General features: G+C 45.8%; 1 protein-coding gene and 1 long non-coding RNA gene across 8 annotated transcripts in view; one reads left to right on the top strand and one right to left on the bottom strand.

Annotated features, from left to right (window-relative positions):
• Positions 1-344: 344 nt before the first annotated feature.
• The window catches only part of GKN2 (gastrokine 2), a 122,660-nt gene continuing 104,045 nt past the window's right edge, over positions 345-18,959 (bottom strand). For 4 of the 7 annotated variants that reach the window (XM_064638159.1, XM_064638160.1, XM_064638156.1 and 1 more), the window contains 6 exons: positions 10,348-10,467; positions 4,645-4,698; positions 4,052-4,183; positions 3,445-3,555; positions 2,591-2,744; positions 2,092-2,345 (listed from right to left, as the gene is read on the bottom strand). In XM_064638159.1, coding sequence (XP_064494229.1) covers positions 2,254-2,345; positions 2,591-2,744; positions 3,445-3,555; positions 4,052-4,183; positions 4,645-4,698; positions 10,348-10,350 — 546 coding nt within the window. In that variant the 5' untranslated portion in view covers positions 10,351-10,467 and the 3' untranslated portion in view covers positions 2,092-2,253. Of the gene's footprint in view, positions 422-2,091; positions 2,346-2,590; positions 2,745-3,444; positions 3,556-4,051; positions 4,184-4,644; positions 4,699-5,205; positions 6,748-10,347; positions 11,653-18,959 lie in introns of those variants that run through there. The other 3 variants (XR_010425501.1, XM_064638161.1, XM_064638155.1) reach the window with 3 other exon arrangements.
• LOC135403723 (uncharacterized) lies at positions 16,227-17,466 on the top strand. Its single transcript, XR_010425474.1, has 3 exons — positions 16,227-16,295; positions 16,881-16,934; positions 17,307-17,466. It is a non-coding gene; the product is annotated as an uncharacterized LOC135403723 (long non-coding RNA).

The following is an 18,959-nucleotide window of genomic DNA, read 5'->3' on the forward strand; positions in this document are numbered from 1 at the left end:
CCAGGGGAGGGTCAGGTTGGATACTGGGGAAATTCCTTCCTGGAAAGGGTTGTTAAGTATTGGAATAGGCTGTCCTGGGCAGTGGTGGAGTCACGATTCCTGGAGTTGTTCAAAAAACATTTGGATGTGGCACTTGAGTGGTTTAGTGGTGAACATGGTGGTGGTGCTGGTTGATGGTTGGACTTGGTGAACTTAAAGGTCTTTCCCAAACTTTACAATTCCATGATTCTGTGATTTCCTTTGGATCATGACCATTCAGAGCAGACCCTTTGCTGACAGACTGATTTAAAGATTGCCAACATTTTCAGGCTACAGTTATTTAAGGCAACAGATGGACCTGATCTTCAGGGACACTTTACCTGTTGTTGCTGCTTTTTACCTCCTTGGTCTTTCCCTGTAGTTCAGTAATAATATCAACCACCTGCAAGATAAGAAAAATAGATTAATTACAGTGTAATACAGGTACATAGGACATACTGTAAACTGTGGCCTAGTCAGCAAAGAGTGAAATGGCAGGAAATCACAAAAGCAAATACAGTGTCAATAAATAAAATATCAAATTTCTTTCTCCTGCATATGTCCTTTTCTCTGCTTTGTTCGGAGCTGGGTTTACATTCCTGTTTGCCCTGTAATTAGTTATTTTAAATTGGGAATAAATTTCTTTTGCTCTGCAGCCTTTTCTAGCAGGACCTTTCAGGCTGTTGGTGATACCAACAGGCCTGGGCTCAAGGGCAGTAAATTCAGAGCTGCAACTTGCCCATGTGTGCTCACGTGGGAACAGACCATCCTGTAAAACACTGGGGGGAAACAGAACATGGCCAGGTGGGTTGTTTGGTTTATGATTCTTCCTGCACTTCCTTCTGTCTTTGTTGTGAGCTGGACCCCAAAAGGTGGGTTCTGCACCCAGAAGTTTCCCGTGAGCTGGACACGTGGGCATTGGAGGTGCTGTGAGTGGATGGAGAGCTGGAGCTTTATTTACCAAACAACAAACACAGCAGTCAAAATGCAAATATATTCCTCACAGACCTGACTGATACAATGAGGCTGGCAACTAAAATTAAAGCTAGAAACAATCTTCTTCCATTTTTGAGTACTTGAAGGGCAGGAACACAACTCCCTAACTCAGAATTCAATGGCAGATAATGAGGTATATTGAGGCTTGTTTCAGAGTTCATAGAACATAAAACAAGTATTCCTGGATTTAATTACCAAAATTTGACTCTCCAGAAACATTCTTTGGCTCACCAAGAACCCGCAGCCTGTTCTGGATACAAATAATCCAAAAGGACAGCTTTCACCATATGATAAAATGCTCCTTTAATAAATAGCAGATGGTTTGATCAGGAGTCTGATTTGAAAATAACAACTTGCAGACCTGGAACCCATTTTCTCCAAAGGAATGTCTTGTCCTCTGGCAGCCGCCCAAGGCTCCAGTAAAGAGTAAATATTCAGTCTTCAGCCCCAACATATCCACCCCTTCCAAGCACTGATGGAAAGGATGTGGGAGTTCCACCATTCCTTGGGATTAGCACAAGAGCAGGGAGGTGGCAGCAGTGCTGCCTCATTTCCATCAGCCCCTGACACAAACGACTCCAATGTGGGACACTCAGCAAGTGGTCACAGCTCTCTGTGCCCTGGCACTGTGTGAAAGGGAAACTTCATTCCAGGTGATAAATTCTTTAGGACTGGGACAGTCTCTATCTAGGTTTTAAAATGGCAAAACTCATTCAAACCGCTGCAAACTCCCAGTGGCCCCACAGAATTCAATTCATTTATTTGCAAATGTTGGCAATGTCGATCTGCTCCCTTTCTTTGTCTCCGTTCACCTGTTTGCTCCCTCCCTCCAGCAGTTGTACCTAAGGTGAACCAGCACCTGAAGAGGCTGGATGCTGATGCCAAAGTGAAGTTCTCCACTATTCAGCTTCTGATTCTTCACTGGCATGAAGCAAAAGCAATGCCTGGGCCACGCTGCAGCCTGAGCACAGCAGCAAACCAAAGGGAAACGTGTCCCTTCTGCAGGAAAACTGGCAAGGCCCACTTTAATTCTGTTCTGATTTTGGATGAATAAAAAGGGCAAAGCATTTTACTCGATTATTAAAGCATTATCTTTATTTGTATATCATAGCTTTGTCATACATCAAAGCCTTGAATAGGCAAGTTGAGCCTCATACCCGAGCTCTGTTCCAGCTGGAGAACATGGTCTCCATCAGAAAAGCATGCAAAGAAACCAGGCAATTCCTAGCAGCAGGAATGTCAAGATCCAGTTGCAATGAGCTGTTCACAGATGTTAAGGCCCAAAATACTTGGAATTCCTGCACTGGCACAGCCATCAGTGTTCTCTTGTGCTACAAGAAACAAGAAGACGAAGATATGATCAGTGATGAGATCCCTGTATCCAGTTAGGAAAAAATCTCAATCCCCTCTTCAAGGCTCCTGTCGGTCCCAAAACTGTGCCAAACATTTGTGGTGTAACTGAGTGGGAGGAAATGTCTGCACAGCTCAAAGGTACCACGAGGACTTAAAGGACAGGAGGGTTTGAGGGGCAGGTTATGCACCGGACCAGAGCAGCGTGTCCTGATCTGTGACTCACGTTCAGTGGCTGTGAGCTGGTAGAGGGGCAGCCCCGAGCAGAGCTTTTCGATGTGTTTGCCATAGAGAATCCAGTCCTTCAAACGCCCCAGCACAGAACTGCCAGTTTGAAACAGGGTCCACACATTATTTGGAGAGTAAACATCCTTCATGGTCTGAAAAGGAGAGGTTACACAGCATGAGTGATGTAGCTTTGGTTCCCAAACCGAAAATCACCTTCCTTTGCCTCACAAAAAAACATTAGCTAAAGAAGCTCCATGCTTTTAAAGAGAAATAAAACACAGCAAACCTGAGCTGTATTTCTGCCATATTGAATTACATTAATTGGCAGTAAGTTTTGCTGTAAATGTGCTACTGCTGGGTTGGCACAAAATGGGCCAGAACTCCAGGCCATCTCCAAGAAATACTTCCAGTCACATTCTGAAACCTCAGTCTGAATAGGGAAGTCAATGTCTGGTCAAAATAAATTGATCTCTAAGCTCTGTTCTGCAGAAAAAAAAAAAATTCAAGCTGTGTCAAGCTCAAAATATCAGCAGGACAATGGAAAAAAGGGCAAGTCTGCCCAGACACATATTGTGATCACCTCAAAATAGTCAAATTACATCTGTTTCAAGTACTGGGGATTGTACAGTTCAAGACACCTTGACAGCCTACTTTAAAACTGCAGGGGGGCCGTGATTGTTCATTAGAATGTTCTACATGATATTCCCTGGAAGTTCTATCTTGTCAGATCAGCTCCATCATCGCTAAGACAGCAACAGAGCAGCTGTTTCTGGAGGCAGAGTGGGGGGCTCCCACCACACCCCACCCATCCTGCCCTCCTTGTGAGCAGTGAGGGGTTCACTGCAGACTCACCCGTTTCTCAAACGCCAGCCGTCCGATCTCTTGCAGCTCGGGGATGTATTCCTTTTTGATCTTCATGATAAAACAGGCATTTCGGGAGAACAGCCTGGTGGCAATATACCCCTGGGACGAAAAGAATGACGGTTAAATATTTAACTAAAAATGGCTAACACTGATGTTGGTCGATGGTCTCCACTTTAGGGCAATCCAGAAGAAACCCCGAGTGGCCACACAGGCTGCTGTGGGATGACTCTGCATTTACATTGTCACCCCTGGGAATGGAAACCTGTCCCAGTGTCTGTCTGTAAGACTGGAAGCATCATTTCTGGCAGACTTTGCTGCACCTGAGTGCTGGCAGCCCATCTTCAACTCTGCTCTCCTCGAGGCCAGTGACATTCTTCTCACTGTCATGAAGTGCCACTGCAGGTTTCATTACAAGCCTTTTAAACCAACCCATTGTATGGATGAGACAAGGAGATGGCCTAAGAGGGGAAAGGCGATGGGAGGCTTCAAAGAAACGGGTTTCAGGGCAGCACGTGGTGAAAATAGACCAAAATAATTTCTGAGTTTAAAAACTTGCTCAGAGATGACGTGGAGGCCGATTCTTTGCTTTACTTACACGGGAGTAGTCGAAAATGGTATCGGAGGAGTAGACGCCGGAGCGGACGTGGACGTCGACGACGTGCTCCTCGTTGTGGATGGTCATGGTCCCAGTGACATAGTTACTGCCAGGCTCCCGCAGCACAAAGGTCTGTGGCAAACAGCACAGGGTCATTGCTCATCATCTGCCTTCATCTTGAGCAGGTGCAACAAAACCCAATTTGCTTCAGGTAAACACTAAATCCCTTCACAACCCTCGAGCAGTCTCAGGAGGCTCCTGAGGTGGAGATCAGTTGTGCAACGGGCCCTCCTGCAGGCTGAGGAAAACCACAGTGGGATGTGCCAGTCATCTGGGACTGGCAGGACACTGCACCAGTTTCCATATTTTAGCAGGAGCTGGGGGGACCTGTGTTCCCCAGATTTCCTTTACTCTGCACCTGCGCAGAACCACCTCTTTGCCCTGACTGTCACCTCTGGCAAAAGTTCTTTTTCTTTGGCAATAACCAACTTCTTAGTTCCTTCTGTGCTTTTCTGCCTATTTTATTCCCCCTGCCAAGGGATCCAACACATTTTAAATGAGCACATTCAGGAGAAGGTTCATCATCTACTTACGTTCAGTGCAGAAGTCTGAGCCCAGAAGACTCCCAGCAAAACGAGGACTGCAGCCTGTAAAAGGAATGAGCATCTCAGGAAAACACCAGGCAGTGACTTCAAAACACTATGAACTGAGGGCAGCAGCTATAGCATCAGTTTGAAAAATGACCCATTTAACATGTATATTAGTTGAAAACAATTTCCATTGCAAACTTCTCGCTATTTGGGTCCCTTTTGCCTGTAACTGAAAAAGCAGAATAACTTAACCAATAATTTTTTTTGTATTTTCAGAAGTCCCTCCTTGATGCCTTGTTACTTCTTGATTTGCCTCTACAACTGCAATTATTAAATCACAAATAAACTCCCCATGTGAATGGTAACCATTTCTTCACTCTTTGCTCAAGTGATGTTGCAACAGACTCCACTGACCCAAGGAATGCAGGTTTCTTACTGAACCACCAAAGAAACAACACACTGTACCCTGTACTGTACCACTTGAGCATCTTCTCCTCTCTCCTTTTGTTTCTAAGAATTAGGAACATACAGTATTAAAAGTTCAACAGAAATGGAGATACTCACAAGTCTCTTCATTTTTCTTTCGGATGAGAACAAGACGCAGCAGAATAAAACGTGGGGAAATCTCAGGGACCTTCAACTTTTATATCTTGCTGGAGGTGTGGGAAACACTTGACAGAACTTTCCTTCATGACTCGAACAAGTCCATATCTACATGTCGTAAGCCTCCTATCTGAATTTTGGGTTGGCACAGATAACCTGACCCTGATATATTTAAAGCACTCAGTAAGACTCAGCAAATCAATCACTCTACAAATGGCTATTATTTGCTGGTTTAAACTTTAGAGGAGTTCCCAGTCTTGCTGGTTCTATTTTTTTAAATATTTAACAGGATATTAACCAGAATTAAATGACATTGGGAATAACTCTGCTATTTATTTGTACAAACTGCATTTTGTCTTCTGGAATACGATCCCTAAGAGGCCGATTGACGGTCTGCAGACAAATCCTGGAAAGAAACACCTGTGTCATGGTGGCCTCCACACCAGCCACCCAACAGAACAATTCCACAGCCATTTCTTTCATCTCATATATTGGGTGGGGCCTTGAGCAACCTGCTCCAGTGAGTGGCATCCCTGCCCATGGCAGGGGGTTGGAACTGGATGACCCTAAAGTCCCTTCCAACTCAAACCATTGTGGGATTCCATGATTCTCTTCTCTGTGCACGGACTCTCACAAGAAGTGTTGCTTAGTTTTGATCAGTTCCCATGATGGATAGAACACGGGCATTGAAATTAGTGACAGAATTAGGAACAACAGCTGTGCTTCGCAGGCCAACCTGTGGTGACTTCTGGCCTCCTCAGCATTCAAAGGAATGATGGGAAAATTCAGAGGCTGCATAGTTTCAACACAAGGTCACAGAACCAAAGGACCAGGATGGGGATTCCCCCTTTAAAGGTGCCACTGATTGCTGTGTTTTATGAAAATCCAATGACCACACGATTTTCCCATGAGAAGTGTTCTCTGGTGACTGCCACCTTGCCTGGGCTCCTCCTCACCCACGACTCCACCCCAGCCAGTGCTGGGACCTTGATGAATCACACTCTGCTTTCTACTAAAAGGTCATAATCGAGGCCGGTTCCCTCCAAACAAAACAAGAACTCAAACTAACAGCAAACACATTTCTGTAATCTCTGTTATCAGGAAAAAAGTGAAGGAGATTGTACAGAAATCTCTCTCAGCAAACAGGCCTCAGTGGAAAACAAAAAAAAAAGGAAATTGTACACATTTGCTTTATGCCACCTAAGTCCACACAAGAAAAGGTTATCTCCAGTGTAACAAAGCTGTGCTGCCAAGCAATGTATCAGAAAGCACATAAACAGATATCAAATTGTGATAAGCACAGTTAGACTAATTAGGTTGAAGTTGCCCTCCTCTTAAGAGCTGGCCCTGGCCCTTCTCAAAAGATTCTTTGTTTCTAAGATTCCAGTTATGCCAGAAATACTAAGTGCAGATTTCAGCAGTCAAATAAGCCTTTCACAGAACGAATATAACAAGGTCAGGCACCACAAGTTAAAACAAAAAGCTTTAATAAGTTCTAAATGCGTTAAAGGGAAAGTTGAATTTAATTTTCCATTACTTTAAGAGGGGTTTTTTTCCATTTAATTTTCCATGCCTTCATATACTCATTTCTTCTGAAAAACACCCAAGAAACATGAGCTCCTGCTTTCCTAGGCATCAATGTGCTTAGACACAGGTAAGGGCAGAGCGACCTGGGAGATCCACAGTTATCCACTGAAGGAGAACTTCACGATCTCACAATTTTCACCTTCCACTGGACTGGCTGGATTCTGCTCATCTCATCAGACAAGAACAAAAATTAAAGATTAATTTCTGAAAAGCATTTGACTAATTAGCACAATTGCAAGAGAGAACACAGGCCAAGTTGATTGTCTCAGGCAAAGAGGATATACTTCCAACAGGAAAGCCTTGCTTTTTGGAGGCTTTTTCCCCACAGTTTATCACATATCTCCCAGGAACATACCTAAAATCAGCACAGAGTCACAGAATGTGCTGAGTTGGGGGGGACTCACAAGGACCATCAGTCCAACCCTCAGCCCTGCACAGGCCCATTCCTAAGAGTCCCCCCCTCTGCCCCGGAGGATCATCCAAACCCTCCCTGAGCTCTGGCAGCCTTGGGGCTGTGCCCACTGCCCTGGGGAGCCTGGGCAGTGCCCAACCAGCCTCTGGGGGAAGAACCTTTCCCTGAGATCCAACCTGACCCTGCCCTGACACAGCTCCAGCCATTCCCTGGATCCTGTCCCTGGTCCCCCAGAGCAGAGCTCAGTCCCTGCCCCTCCCCATGGAGTTGGAACTGCAGTGAGGTCTCCCCTCAGTCCCCTCTTCTCCAGCTGAATGCACCAAGTGCCCTCAGTGTCCTCATGCGGCTTCCAATCAAGGCCCTTCCCCATCCTCGTTGACTCCTTTGGACACTCTCCAATGGTTTTGTTATATTGTGTCCCCCCAAACTGCCCCAATGTTGAGGTAAGGCTGCCCCAGGGCAAAGCAGAGCAGGACAATCCCCTCCCTGATGCCCCCAGGACACGTTGGCCCTCCTGGCTGCCAGGGCACTGCTGGCTCAGGAACAACTGGCCATGGAGCAGGACCCCCAGGGCCCTTCCTGCAGCTGCTCTCCAGCCTCTCATCCCCAGCCCACACACACAGCCAGGGCTGCCCCGGCCCAGGGGCACAATCCAGCCCTTGTCCTTGTTCCACTTCCCATGGTTGGGGATTGTCCATCTCTGATCTGTCGTGGTCTCTCTGCCCTCAGGTCCCTTTCCTGGCACTCCTTTCCAGCATCTCTCTCGCCAGTCTGCCCGTGCAGCTGTGATTGCTCCATCCCAGGGCCAGAATCCGGAAATTTCCCTTGTTGAACTTCCCATGGTTGGTGATTCCCAGGCCTCTGATCTGTCCAGGTCTCCCTGCAGGGCCTCCCTGCCTTCCAGGGACTCAACAGCTCCTCCCAGTTTTGTATCAAACTTGCTCAGTGTCCCTTCCAGTCCCGTGCCCAAGTCATTGACAGAGATGTTGAAGAGCACAGGGCCCAAGGTGGAGCCCTGTGGGACCCCCCCAGTGACAGGTCACAGTCTGGTGTCACCCCAGTCACTGCCACCCTCTGTGCTCGAGTCCTCAAAGCACCTTCTATATGAAGTAGCTGAAGAAAGGAGCTACATCAGAAGGGCTGTAACCCCTCTAATTTCACTTTCCCCAGGCCTCAGGCAGAGGGAGGTTTGGCTTACGAACCCATGGCTCAGAACCTCTTGGAGAACGTGACATTTTCCAGTGATGTCACATTCTCAAAGTCCTTGTGCTTTCCATACTTCTGATCTAAGAGAAGCCTCTCACACCTTTCCCCAAATAAAATCACTCTTTCTCCAGCTGTTACACTTGCAGGCAGGTTGGTTCTATGAGGGAAGTGAGCAGAAAATGGAATCTGAGAAATGTGCAGAACACGTAACACGGTGTCCCAGCGCAGCAATGATTATCATCACAGGAAGATTCATTTCTCCACTGTTTTTGTAAGGCCAAATATTTTCAAATACATTCTACTTTACCCTGATGAAAAATCATTAGGCTACAGAATTTCTCTTAATATAAGAATTTGACTCATTAATTGACACTATCATCCACTAGAAAACATTTAAACCAAAGAAGCTTGAGCATCAAGTGAAAAGAATAATTGCACCATTTCAGTTCAAGTCTGAGCGCTCAACAAGGGTTTTCACATCTAAAGGAGAAGGATTCAATCAAGTCAAGGGGAGATTATATGATCATGATAAACTCTCCTAGTGACTCACAGGGTTTTTCTCCAGGTACTTTTCATAAATATTTACTTTATCAGGGAGTGAGGAGGTAGTGGGAGAAAAGTAAAGAGTGAAGCAACACCTCAAAAAACCAACATAACTCTCCATGCTCCCATTTGCACTCGGGTGGGCCACACTCTAGATAAAGGTGGGGTGACATAGCCTAGAAAACCCTGTGGCTCAAGGACAGGTCAAGTAGAATTAATAATGTTCCACAGTTACAAAGAAAAATATCAAGCTCAAGCTTCCAGGATGAAACCAGAAAGAATTCCAGTACTTTTACTCTTGCTAGACAGTAAGGAGCAAAAAACCCACATGAAAATGTAAGTGTGTGTCCAGAACAAAACACTAATTTGAGGAAAAGGTGAAAACTGGATCAACTCTTGGCCTTAGGAGTTTGTTGCACAGGGGTACAAGAATTTTACTATGGAAACAGAATGCCTTGAGCAGAGCTTGAAGGAGGAGACCATCTTTTATTGGAAAAGACCGGGGGCTTACCCAGTCAAAGCTCCATTCCCTGCCCTTTTTCCTGACTATTCTACTGGCTCGTTAGTTCTGTAAGCCAACCTTCATGGCAAGCGCTCGAGCTGTGCCTTTCCCATACAAACTACTCAAGCAATCAGCAGCTGGTGGAAGATGTGCAGATTCAGGGGTCCAAGTGTGACACTTACTGCAATGGCCACGTTGGCTCTGGTTGTTGGAAGACACAGACAAAGTTGCTTCCCACAGTTGCTAAGGACAGTGCAGGGATGAGGATTATACAGGCCAGTTTCTCCTGCCTTTCTTGAGAATGACTCCATTAATGGAATTTCCAGAGGCTATGAGAGGATTTTGTGACACATACATGATAGGTATTTGGGGTCTTGGAGGCTAAGAACATACCTGACTCCATCCACAAATCAGTCCCATAAATCTTTTCATTCACCATATCTGACACCTCCAGCAAACTGCAAAGGGGATGTGAAAGAGATGAGAAGCAGAGCCAGACTGCTCCACCTCCTCGGCACTCAGGGAGTCCGAGCCAGGCATCAGGCAGGAGCAGAGGACCAGAAAGTAGATCCTGACTGAATGAGCTCAGAAGGGAAGGTCAACAACAGAACTCAGGAATTTCTGTGATTTAGAACCAGCCTCATGATCTCCAAGGACTGGCAACATTTTTAACACAGCAAGATCACCCCCTGCCCTGATTTGAATGGTGATTTTGGCTATAGGTACAATGTCAGGCCGAGTCCTTTGCCATGCAGGCACAAAGTGTCATTACAAGTTTACTGGGAATCTGTTCTCTGGTTCTGATCATTATTTTTTTCCATTTAAAAGTTACCATTAAATACTCTGGACTTACCATGACAAGTTTTCTTTCATCTCCCTCTACGCAATGAATTCAATCAGGCTGCTATCAAAGCCTCCTCTTATCAGAGCACTTCCTCAGGAACCCCGTCATGCTTCTGTGAACACAGGGCACCTGCCAATAGGGTAAACCCATTTTCACATTTAACTTTGGGGTATTATGTATAAAAACTAAGAGTACACATCAATTACCAGCAGAGCTTGCCTGGCCTACCATCAAAATGAAGTTCACTGTAAGTAGACGAATCACTTTCTCATAAAACTCTTAAGGCTGAACAGTTTAAATAGTTTTGAGTCTTTCTTGGCACCAAGTGACCTCTTAGTGATTTCTGCAGGATCATAGAGAGAAAATGCCAGAGGGGTGGGGACTGCATGGGTGAAATGTCCCTTCTGGCAGGGATGTAACTCCATCTGCCTACTCAAACATGAAAGAGAGAAGTGCTCTGTCTTGGGGTGCCACACGCACGTGGAACGTCCAAAGGACAATATTCTCTCCTTCACAACTCAGAGGCAAGTCAACAGTCTCGGCAAGGTCCATAAAGTGAGGGCACAGCTGTGCTGAGAGCGTAGGAGAAGAACCATGAGAAGAACCACGTGCAGGACGGTGATGCCGGGGTATTTACAGCAGCCTGGAACTGTGCAGGATAAATTCCCAAGTGTTAGTGTTAAATATTCTGAGTCACACTTGGATCTTTCTCATCAAAATCCTCCTTTGAAGGAGATGAAATCTGAGACTGATTCAATATTCAAGGGATTGTCTCCAAGAGAATAATTGTAAACAATAGTTATCGCAAAAGAATTTATCTTCATAACAATATTAAATCTCTCCAAAAGAGACCAGCAGTAGTTTGGACAATAACAAGCACATGAGTCACTGAAACTCTGACTTTATAAAGGGGATAGAAATATTTAATGTCACATTTCTCTGAACAGAAAGGCTTGTGCCAACCCTTAGATTATTAGCTCTGTATTCGGAGGATGAAATCTCTGTGAGGGTGCTCAGGTTCCATTGCTGCTGACTACAGAGCTGGAGTTGGCATCCACGTTCCAGCTCTTCACAACAGGTGTTCCTGGATCTTTCATGGATCTGCTCCATGTCTGATCAAAAGCTCAAGGTGAAAAGCTCACTCTTTCAAAGAAATTATTTCAGAACACCTTTTTCCAAGGAGTTTACTGGACTGGGGCTGGGCAAGTTTTAGAACCTATTGGTTCAGGGCAATTTCTGTGCATTGATGATCTCATGGAAACTCATTTAAAAAAATTCTCCTGCATATTTAAATCCTCTTCAGCCAGGTCTCGCTACAGAAAGTGCTGAACCTGTGTACAAAGTTAAATGGAAGTAAAAATTATTTAAAGACAGCAAATAACTTGATGCAAAATAAGCAGTACAATGTTAAAATGTTGTGAATTCAAATACTCATTTCAGATTGTGATTGCTTCTCTTCTTGGAATTTTCCTGGTTCCAGCTCTTGCCAACAAGGTAAGGATAGAGCTACACACAGCTCTTCACTTCTGCCACAAGAATTAGTGGCCTTTAGCTGTTGCTTCTGACAAACACAGTTCTGTGAGTCAAGCTGCATTTTTAAGTGTGTTGCTTAGAAAAAACCTACATTTTTATTATTATTACACACCAAGGGAAATATTAATGTGCTTGATGTACCAAGGGAAAAAAACAGTTACCATATATGAAATTAGGAAAGTCTGTCCTGAGATGAGCAAAACCACTGTAAGTAGTGGTGTAGAGAGAAATAAATATCAGCATGAATGATCTGACCACAAAATCCAGGGGAATACTGTAAGTAATCTGGTGTCTGCAAACTCCTGGTGGGGAAAGAACAACAAGGAATTATTTTACTTAGAAACTAAAGGGCTTCCAAGTCTTCGTTCTGAGGTCAGAAATTATCTCCCCTTTAAAATGATCTCCAAGAGCAATAATTTCCCAAAACATGTCTACTAGAGCTATTGCTTTAATGAGTGAAACACTCCTGGGAATCCCCAAAGCTTCATCCTTATCTCCTTTAATCTTTTCCAAAAATCAGAACATTGAGAATGAGCACCACAGTGACAACTCAAACCACTCTGACACCGACCCAAAGGAGGGCTCTGAGGCCTGGAAAACTGTCTGGGACTTCAAGACTGTAAGTAGTTGCCATTATGGCTCAAAAAAAATGACAATAGACAGAAGGTTTCTGAAAAACACCGAAGCTTCAACAAAACTTCACCAGATTTTAGGGGAGATTCTTAAAAATGTGCTCCTGCAGCCATGGGACTGGTTCTGCTGTACTGTGAGTGCACTGAGCAAATTCCTTCACCTGCCTTAAGCAGGAGAACACATCACATACGTGGCATTACTGGAAGAGGCAACAACCTCCATGACACATTTACCGAAACAATATAATTGAAAGGACCAATATTTTTCTTTCCCTATGACTGTTTGCACTCTACAAAGCCTTTGTTTTAACCAGTGCCTCTCTCTAGCAATCCACTTCTCTTTCTCTGTTTGCAACAAAAAGGGGTTTTCTGTTTAATTTTAACAGGGCTACGTTGCAACTAAAGTGTTTTCAAAGAACACCTGCATCATTGCTTCAACGAGCAGGAGGTTTTGGCTTGGCAAACGGTTTCCTACACCACCTCAAGGAGACACGGTAGGATGGTGGATGAAAGTGGTGTGAAAGCCAATTGATTGCCTGTGAAAAGTCAATCAATTGCCTGTTCCTACATGCAAAGGAGAAAAGGCCCCAAGAGCTGAAGAGAATTTTCTTGGCTTTATAGCTGAATCTCTCTCAAAGTCCTTGCAGAAGTTGCATTGCCCATGAATAACCTCAATTCCTGTCCAGCCTGGCCTTGAACACTTCCAGTGATGGGGCAGCCACAGCTTCTCTGTTTGAGGCTGTGGCTGTAGCCAGGGCTCACCACCCTCACAGGGAAGAATTCCTTCCCAATATCCCATCTAACCTGCCCTCTGGCAGTGGGAAGTCGTTCCCCCTTGTTCTGGCACTCCAGACACTTGTAAATAGTCTCTTTCCATGTTTCTTGTGGGCTCCCTTCAGGTCCTGGAAAGCCACAATTAGGTCATCCTGGAGCCTTCTCTTGTCTAGGCTGATCAATCCCAACTGTCTCATCCTTTCCCCACAGCAGAGCTGCTCCATCCCTCTGATCATTTTGTGGCCTCTTCTGGACAGAACCACCCCCCTCATGCTGCCCACGCTGTGGGACCAGCCCAGGGCACAGGAAGGCTCAGGGCTGGGAGTGCACATTGATGAGGCAGGTCCAGCCTCTCACCCACCAGCACCCCCAAAGTCCTTCTCCCCAGGGCTGCTCTCCATCCCCAGGCTCTGAACTCTGTTCTTGGTTTTCTTAAATGTTGTTTTCTGGGTTTGTTTCTTTGATGTTCAGGGATCTCAGCCTCACCCACTGCCACCCAGAGAGAATCGCTTCATCATCTCGAGGAACAGACTCCAGAGCTTGAGTCCTTATGGAAAACGCATCCAAGCTTTGTGCAGAGGAATTCCCTCTTACCTGGCTTACCCAGCTCCTGGTGAGTCTGCTGCTGACAGCCTTTGTGTTCCAAAATAAAGGCAGGTTAACAAGACTACAAAAATGATTCAAGCAAAGGTGAGCAAGTCAATTATTGAAATCCTGTGGTATTCTATGACTTTTTATACATCAGTGAATATGTACATAAGGAAATGCAGCAGGTCTGTCACTCTTCTGCATACAACCTGGACACCAGCTTTTTTCAAGAAGGTTCTGGGCTCTAGCTCTTGACATAAGTCTGGATTTTTTTAGTTGAAACTAGTTGGAAGCATTTCAGCTACTTTCTTATTTTCCCAGTGCAAATCTAATCACTTTTTCCTTTTCTTTCAGGATCAAACTTTTTAAGAGGATCAAACTTCTCAGGATCAAACTTCTTAGAACGACATGTTTCATGATTGAATGTCAGAATTAAGGAACTGCCTGTTTATTACTGTGATTTTTCCTGATAAAGTCTGAGGAAGAAAATTCATAGAACTGTGTACCCATAAGAAAGATTTTTCTCCTTGATATTCTTCTCTTGATCATACTTTCAGTCATTTATCTGTCTCTCTTCTATTCTGTGTGGAGGCTGTTGGGTCTCAGTAAAATTTATCATCAACCTACCTTGGTCTATGCTGTGTTTTTACTAACTCTTTAAATTAAATATGAAGCAATTCCAAAGAAAAGTAGATAAACGAATGTTCTTGCAAAATCCCAATTTTGGCATTTAAACCTCATCCTGTACAATTTCCCAGGGAGATTTCACATGCTGCCTTGAGCAATTATTCATCACAACTAGAAGCAAATGGTGACATAAGCAGTGTCGGGCAATATGGCCAGTTGCAAATAGACAGATACACTACTGCTCTCTGATCAACCCAGAAATCAAGGAGCAAATGACAGAATTAAAAAATGTATTCAATGAAGTCTGGAATTGAAAAACAGAAATTATTTAAGAATGTTTCATAAAGGTTTAACACAGAAAGCAAAGAAGTATCCCCTAACCAGTTAAAGTTGGAAATTTGAAAGAGTCAAATTAGGCCAAAAATAAGGCAAAAAGGCTGGGCAGTTTCTTCACCTAAAACATCACTAACTCAGTTTGTGTGGGACACAGCAGATCTTCACCTTCCCTCCTTGCTCAGGGGCCCTTTCCTTGGCCTTTAATGGGAGTTACTCCAAGAGACACTTTACCCACTCAGGAACAGCCCAGAGTTTCTCTAAAGAAAGGACACAGCAGCCTGGTCTGTTCAGGAAAAGGCTTTTGGGGTCTCTAAGGGTCAACTGACATTAAAACCAAAGCAAAACTGTACCCAAGAATATTTTAGCCCTTCCAAGGAAAAGCTGTGGGGTTGCAGTATTTAAAGAGAAGTTCCCGTCTGCCTTGCCTGGGGTTTCTGGAGAGACCCTCCTCTCCTTTTCCAGCTCTACACTGCATTTTCCCTGAGATCACACAGGCGCAGCCCTCTTCCCTTATCCTATTGTGAGTCAATGGGAACGTCTCTCTGGGGGCTTTTGAGCCCCTGGACACCATGGGCCAGACTGTCACAGATGATGATTTCAAGTGCTCCGAGGCAGCCGGGGTCTGACCTGAGCGGGGTCTGACCTGAGCAGGGTCTGTGGTGCAGCATCTCGTGCCAAGAGCCTGGCAGCCTCGCGGGCAAACAGGGATACCCACAGCCAGGCTGCAACCAGAGCCTCCCTGCTCTCCATGCAGGGAATTGCAGGGCACAGGTGCTTCTGGAAGGGACAGTGCCTTCTACAACAGGATCTCACTTAAACCAGAATTCCAACAGGAGAGCACAACATAGCAGCTGGGCCCCACTGTTCACAAAACTGCTCTACTTTCATGCACTTATGCGGAAAAATATATAATAACAGCTGTAAATTAGTAAAGCTGGAAAGGCACAAATGTGCCAGGGCTGCTCTGCCAAGTCCACTGAGGCACGGATGTCCCAGCCCCCACCGCTGTATTTTAGTGGGTGCTATGGTTACCTGATAACACACAGTACATTTTGGAAGGTGCAAGGACTTTTACTCATTCTGTCTAATGCAAATCTTTTTATGTCCTTGTTTAAACCCCAGGATATCTCCGGTCTTAAGTTTAAAGTGAATTTTCAAAAGTAATTAGTACATGTCAGAAAAATACTATAAACTTATTTAATTTTTCACTGCAAATGGATTCCTATCTGATAATTATGAGACTCCAGCAGGTCAAAATGTGCAAAAGTACAGTCCCCATGTTTATCAAGTAGTTACAGCAGGAAATAATTTTCAGTGACAAGTGACAGGGAAACAAATGACAAAATAATTTTATTTCAACACTCAACCCTTCCACCGTGAATTCAGAAAACATATATAAGGTGGGAGGTTCACATCACTCTTTCTACCTGCAGGAGCATCAGCTCTGCAGTCAGGATGAAGCTCCCTGTGAGTATACAAGCTTTTCTTCCTTATAAACTAAACCTTTCATTCAATCCCATTGCCTTTCTCTCAGAAGTGCCTCTGCCTGCCCAGAGCACAGAGGTTTCTCTGGGGACATTTTGCTCCTCCGGAGTGAGCAGCTCAGCCCTTATTAGCTGGAAGGTAAGGAGTTTTCCTACAGCTTGGCTCTCCATTATGCAGAATACACAAAGCCTTGTCCATGTCCATTTTTGTCAATGCCTTTGCAAAACTGGAGCACTGCATTAATGGATCAACCACTTCCCTGTAATGGCAGAGCAGAAGAAATGGAAAAGTTTTCTCCTCACTCTTTTAAAACACCTGTGTGTGCCTGTTCAGAAGCAACTTGAGATTCAGCTCTTGAAACAGCAACTGTAAAACGTGTCCAGTTTGCAGCACTCTGGGGCAAAGCGAGGGTGACTCACTTTAGGGCACTCTTGCCCTAAATGAAAGCAAAAGAGGATCCAAGGAGGACACTTCAACAGCAGATTAGGAAAAGGGCATGAGGATTCTCATGACCAGATTCACCAGCCAGACCTGCAGTTACACTTTTGTATTTGATTTTCATTTCAGATTTTAACTGCAGTCCTTCTTGGACTCGTCCTGACTCCAACCCTTGGTGAAAATGTGAGTACAGGGACCAATTCCCACCTGCACAGCTGCTGTCTCTATATCCCCTGCTTTGGGAGATGTCCTTCATTCTTTCTTCATTTGCTGGGTGGATAGAAATTGTAATCTCCTCTCAGAGATGAAACTCTAAAGGCACCATACGGCAGTTGTAAGATGCAGCAATGATTCGGGGAAGGCAGGCAAAGAATTCTTATGGCTACTGCCCAACTTTGCCACAGCCTTGAGCCTTTGTCCTTGGAAAAATCCTCAGCTCACTGCTGCCACTCCCTGTGGGAAGCAATTATGCTAATCCACCATGGATTTCTCTAAAGCTTTGGGGAGGTCACTGCAAAATTACACAATCTAAAAGTGCATACTTTAATTTGCAAGGATCAGCAGATAAAAGGAAAACAGGAAATCATCGTCGATGGAAACACCCAAATCTCCATCACTGGTGTTGCACAAACAGTGAAGATCAATAGTCAAAAGCGTGTGGCAATTATCCAGCAAACGGGCAAAGATTTATCATGGAAAACCATCTGGAACTACAACACGGTGAGTGGCAGGGAACGCGCTTTGCCGGGCACTGTGCGAGGAGGCTGCCTCCCGCTCCAGCTGACCAAGGCACGGGGCTTCTTCCTTTCTTCTGAACCTTTTCAGTTCGCCCTTTGGGGTAGAAACCATCCGCATGCCTCACTGGTTCAATCCACACTTTCTCCCAGGCTTAACAGTTGCAAAACGGAACGGCCAGTGCTCAATAACTTTCTCTTTCCAGGGCGTCATTGCAACCAAAGTCCCGCAACAGAACGCCTGCTACATTTCCGTCATGAACAGAACCGAGATGCCCAGCTTTGACAATCTGGCCACACTCGCCAGACAGAGCAGGGTAAGAGTGCAAAGGAGCAGCAGTTTCTTGCCCTTGGAGTCCACTGGGCCCTTTCTTAACTGTGCTTCTTGCTGCTGGAGAGGAGCAGCTTGTCCCACGTGGCAGGACTGTCTTGCCCTCCACAGCAGTGCGGCTTGGCAATTTGCCCTAGGGGTGGTTTGTCCAAAGAAAAGGGGGACGGGGGGCCCTCATTCCCTCTCCCAGTTGCGCTTTCTCTGAGGAAGCTGAGCTCTGCAGCTTGCTGAGAAACCCTTTCTCTCAGGAATCCTGCAAGGCCTCCAATTCTTTGGGCATGGCAATCCTTCCAAGGCCTTCTGAGGCCCTGCAATACCACCCTGCATTTGTCAGCTCACACCTTTGCCTTGCAGCTGCCCTTGTCCAGACTCTCTTTTCCTTTGGGGTGGGAGAGAGCGTCTCCGTGGTGCCCAGCCTTTCCCCCACACCAGTGGCATGAGCCACAACTGCAGGCCCGTGGCCGTAGCTGAGGAAGGAGCTAGAGAGCAGCGGGAAACCGAGCTCATAGGAGGAAAGACAGGCATCCCGGGGCTTGGTGCAGGTGACAAAGGCCCCCAGTAGGAGACCAGAGTGGAAGTTCATGGGAAACAAAGCACCCTGGAGCCCTTCCGAAAGACCTGTCCCACTCCAACCCCCACACTTCTCAGACAGGTCCTAAGCAGCACTTGCAAAGAGTCCCAGTGGAAAAAGGACCTGCGCGCTCTTGCTGCTGCCCTCTATGCTTCCCTTTGAGGTGGCTGCAGGAAGAGACTTCTCCTGCCAGGCTTCCAGTCTCCAACCTGAGGAGCTCCGAGGGGCCAGGGCAGCGACTGAGCAAATGATTTGCTCCAACGTCTGCCTTAACACACCGGCCGCGCTCCTCCGCTCCGGCTCCGCGCTTGCCCTGCGCTGCCCCTTCTCCTTAGGCTCCCTGCACCTTGACTGCCTTACAAAGGGCTGCCTTAGGAACTGTCTTCAAGGCACACTACTGCTCCCATGGGCCCCAGGCCATTCAAAGGCACCACTAAAGGCAGGGGGCAGCCACAGCCCAAGCACCGGCTCGTCACTGCACAACTCGCCATATGCCCGCCATGAAACGCATCACGCCACTGATCTTGCTGAATGCTCTCTTTTGGTCTCTAGAACCAGGTCAGTCTTGGAAG

Source organism: Pseudopipra pipra, chromosome 28 (genome assembly GCF_036250125.1).
Source record: "Pseudopipra pipra isolate bDixPip1 chromosome 28, bDixPip1.hap1, whole genome shotgun sequence".
In the NCBI taxonomy this organism is placed as follows: Eukaryota; Metazoa; Chordata; class Aves; order Passeriformes; family Pipridae; genus Pseudopipra; species Pseudopipra pipra.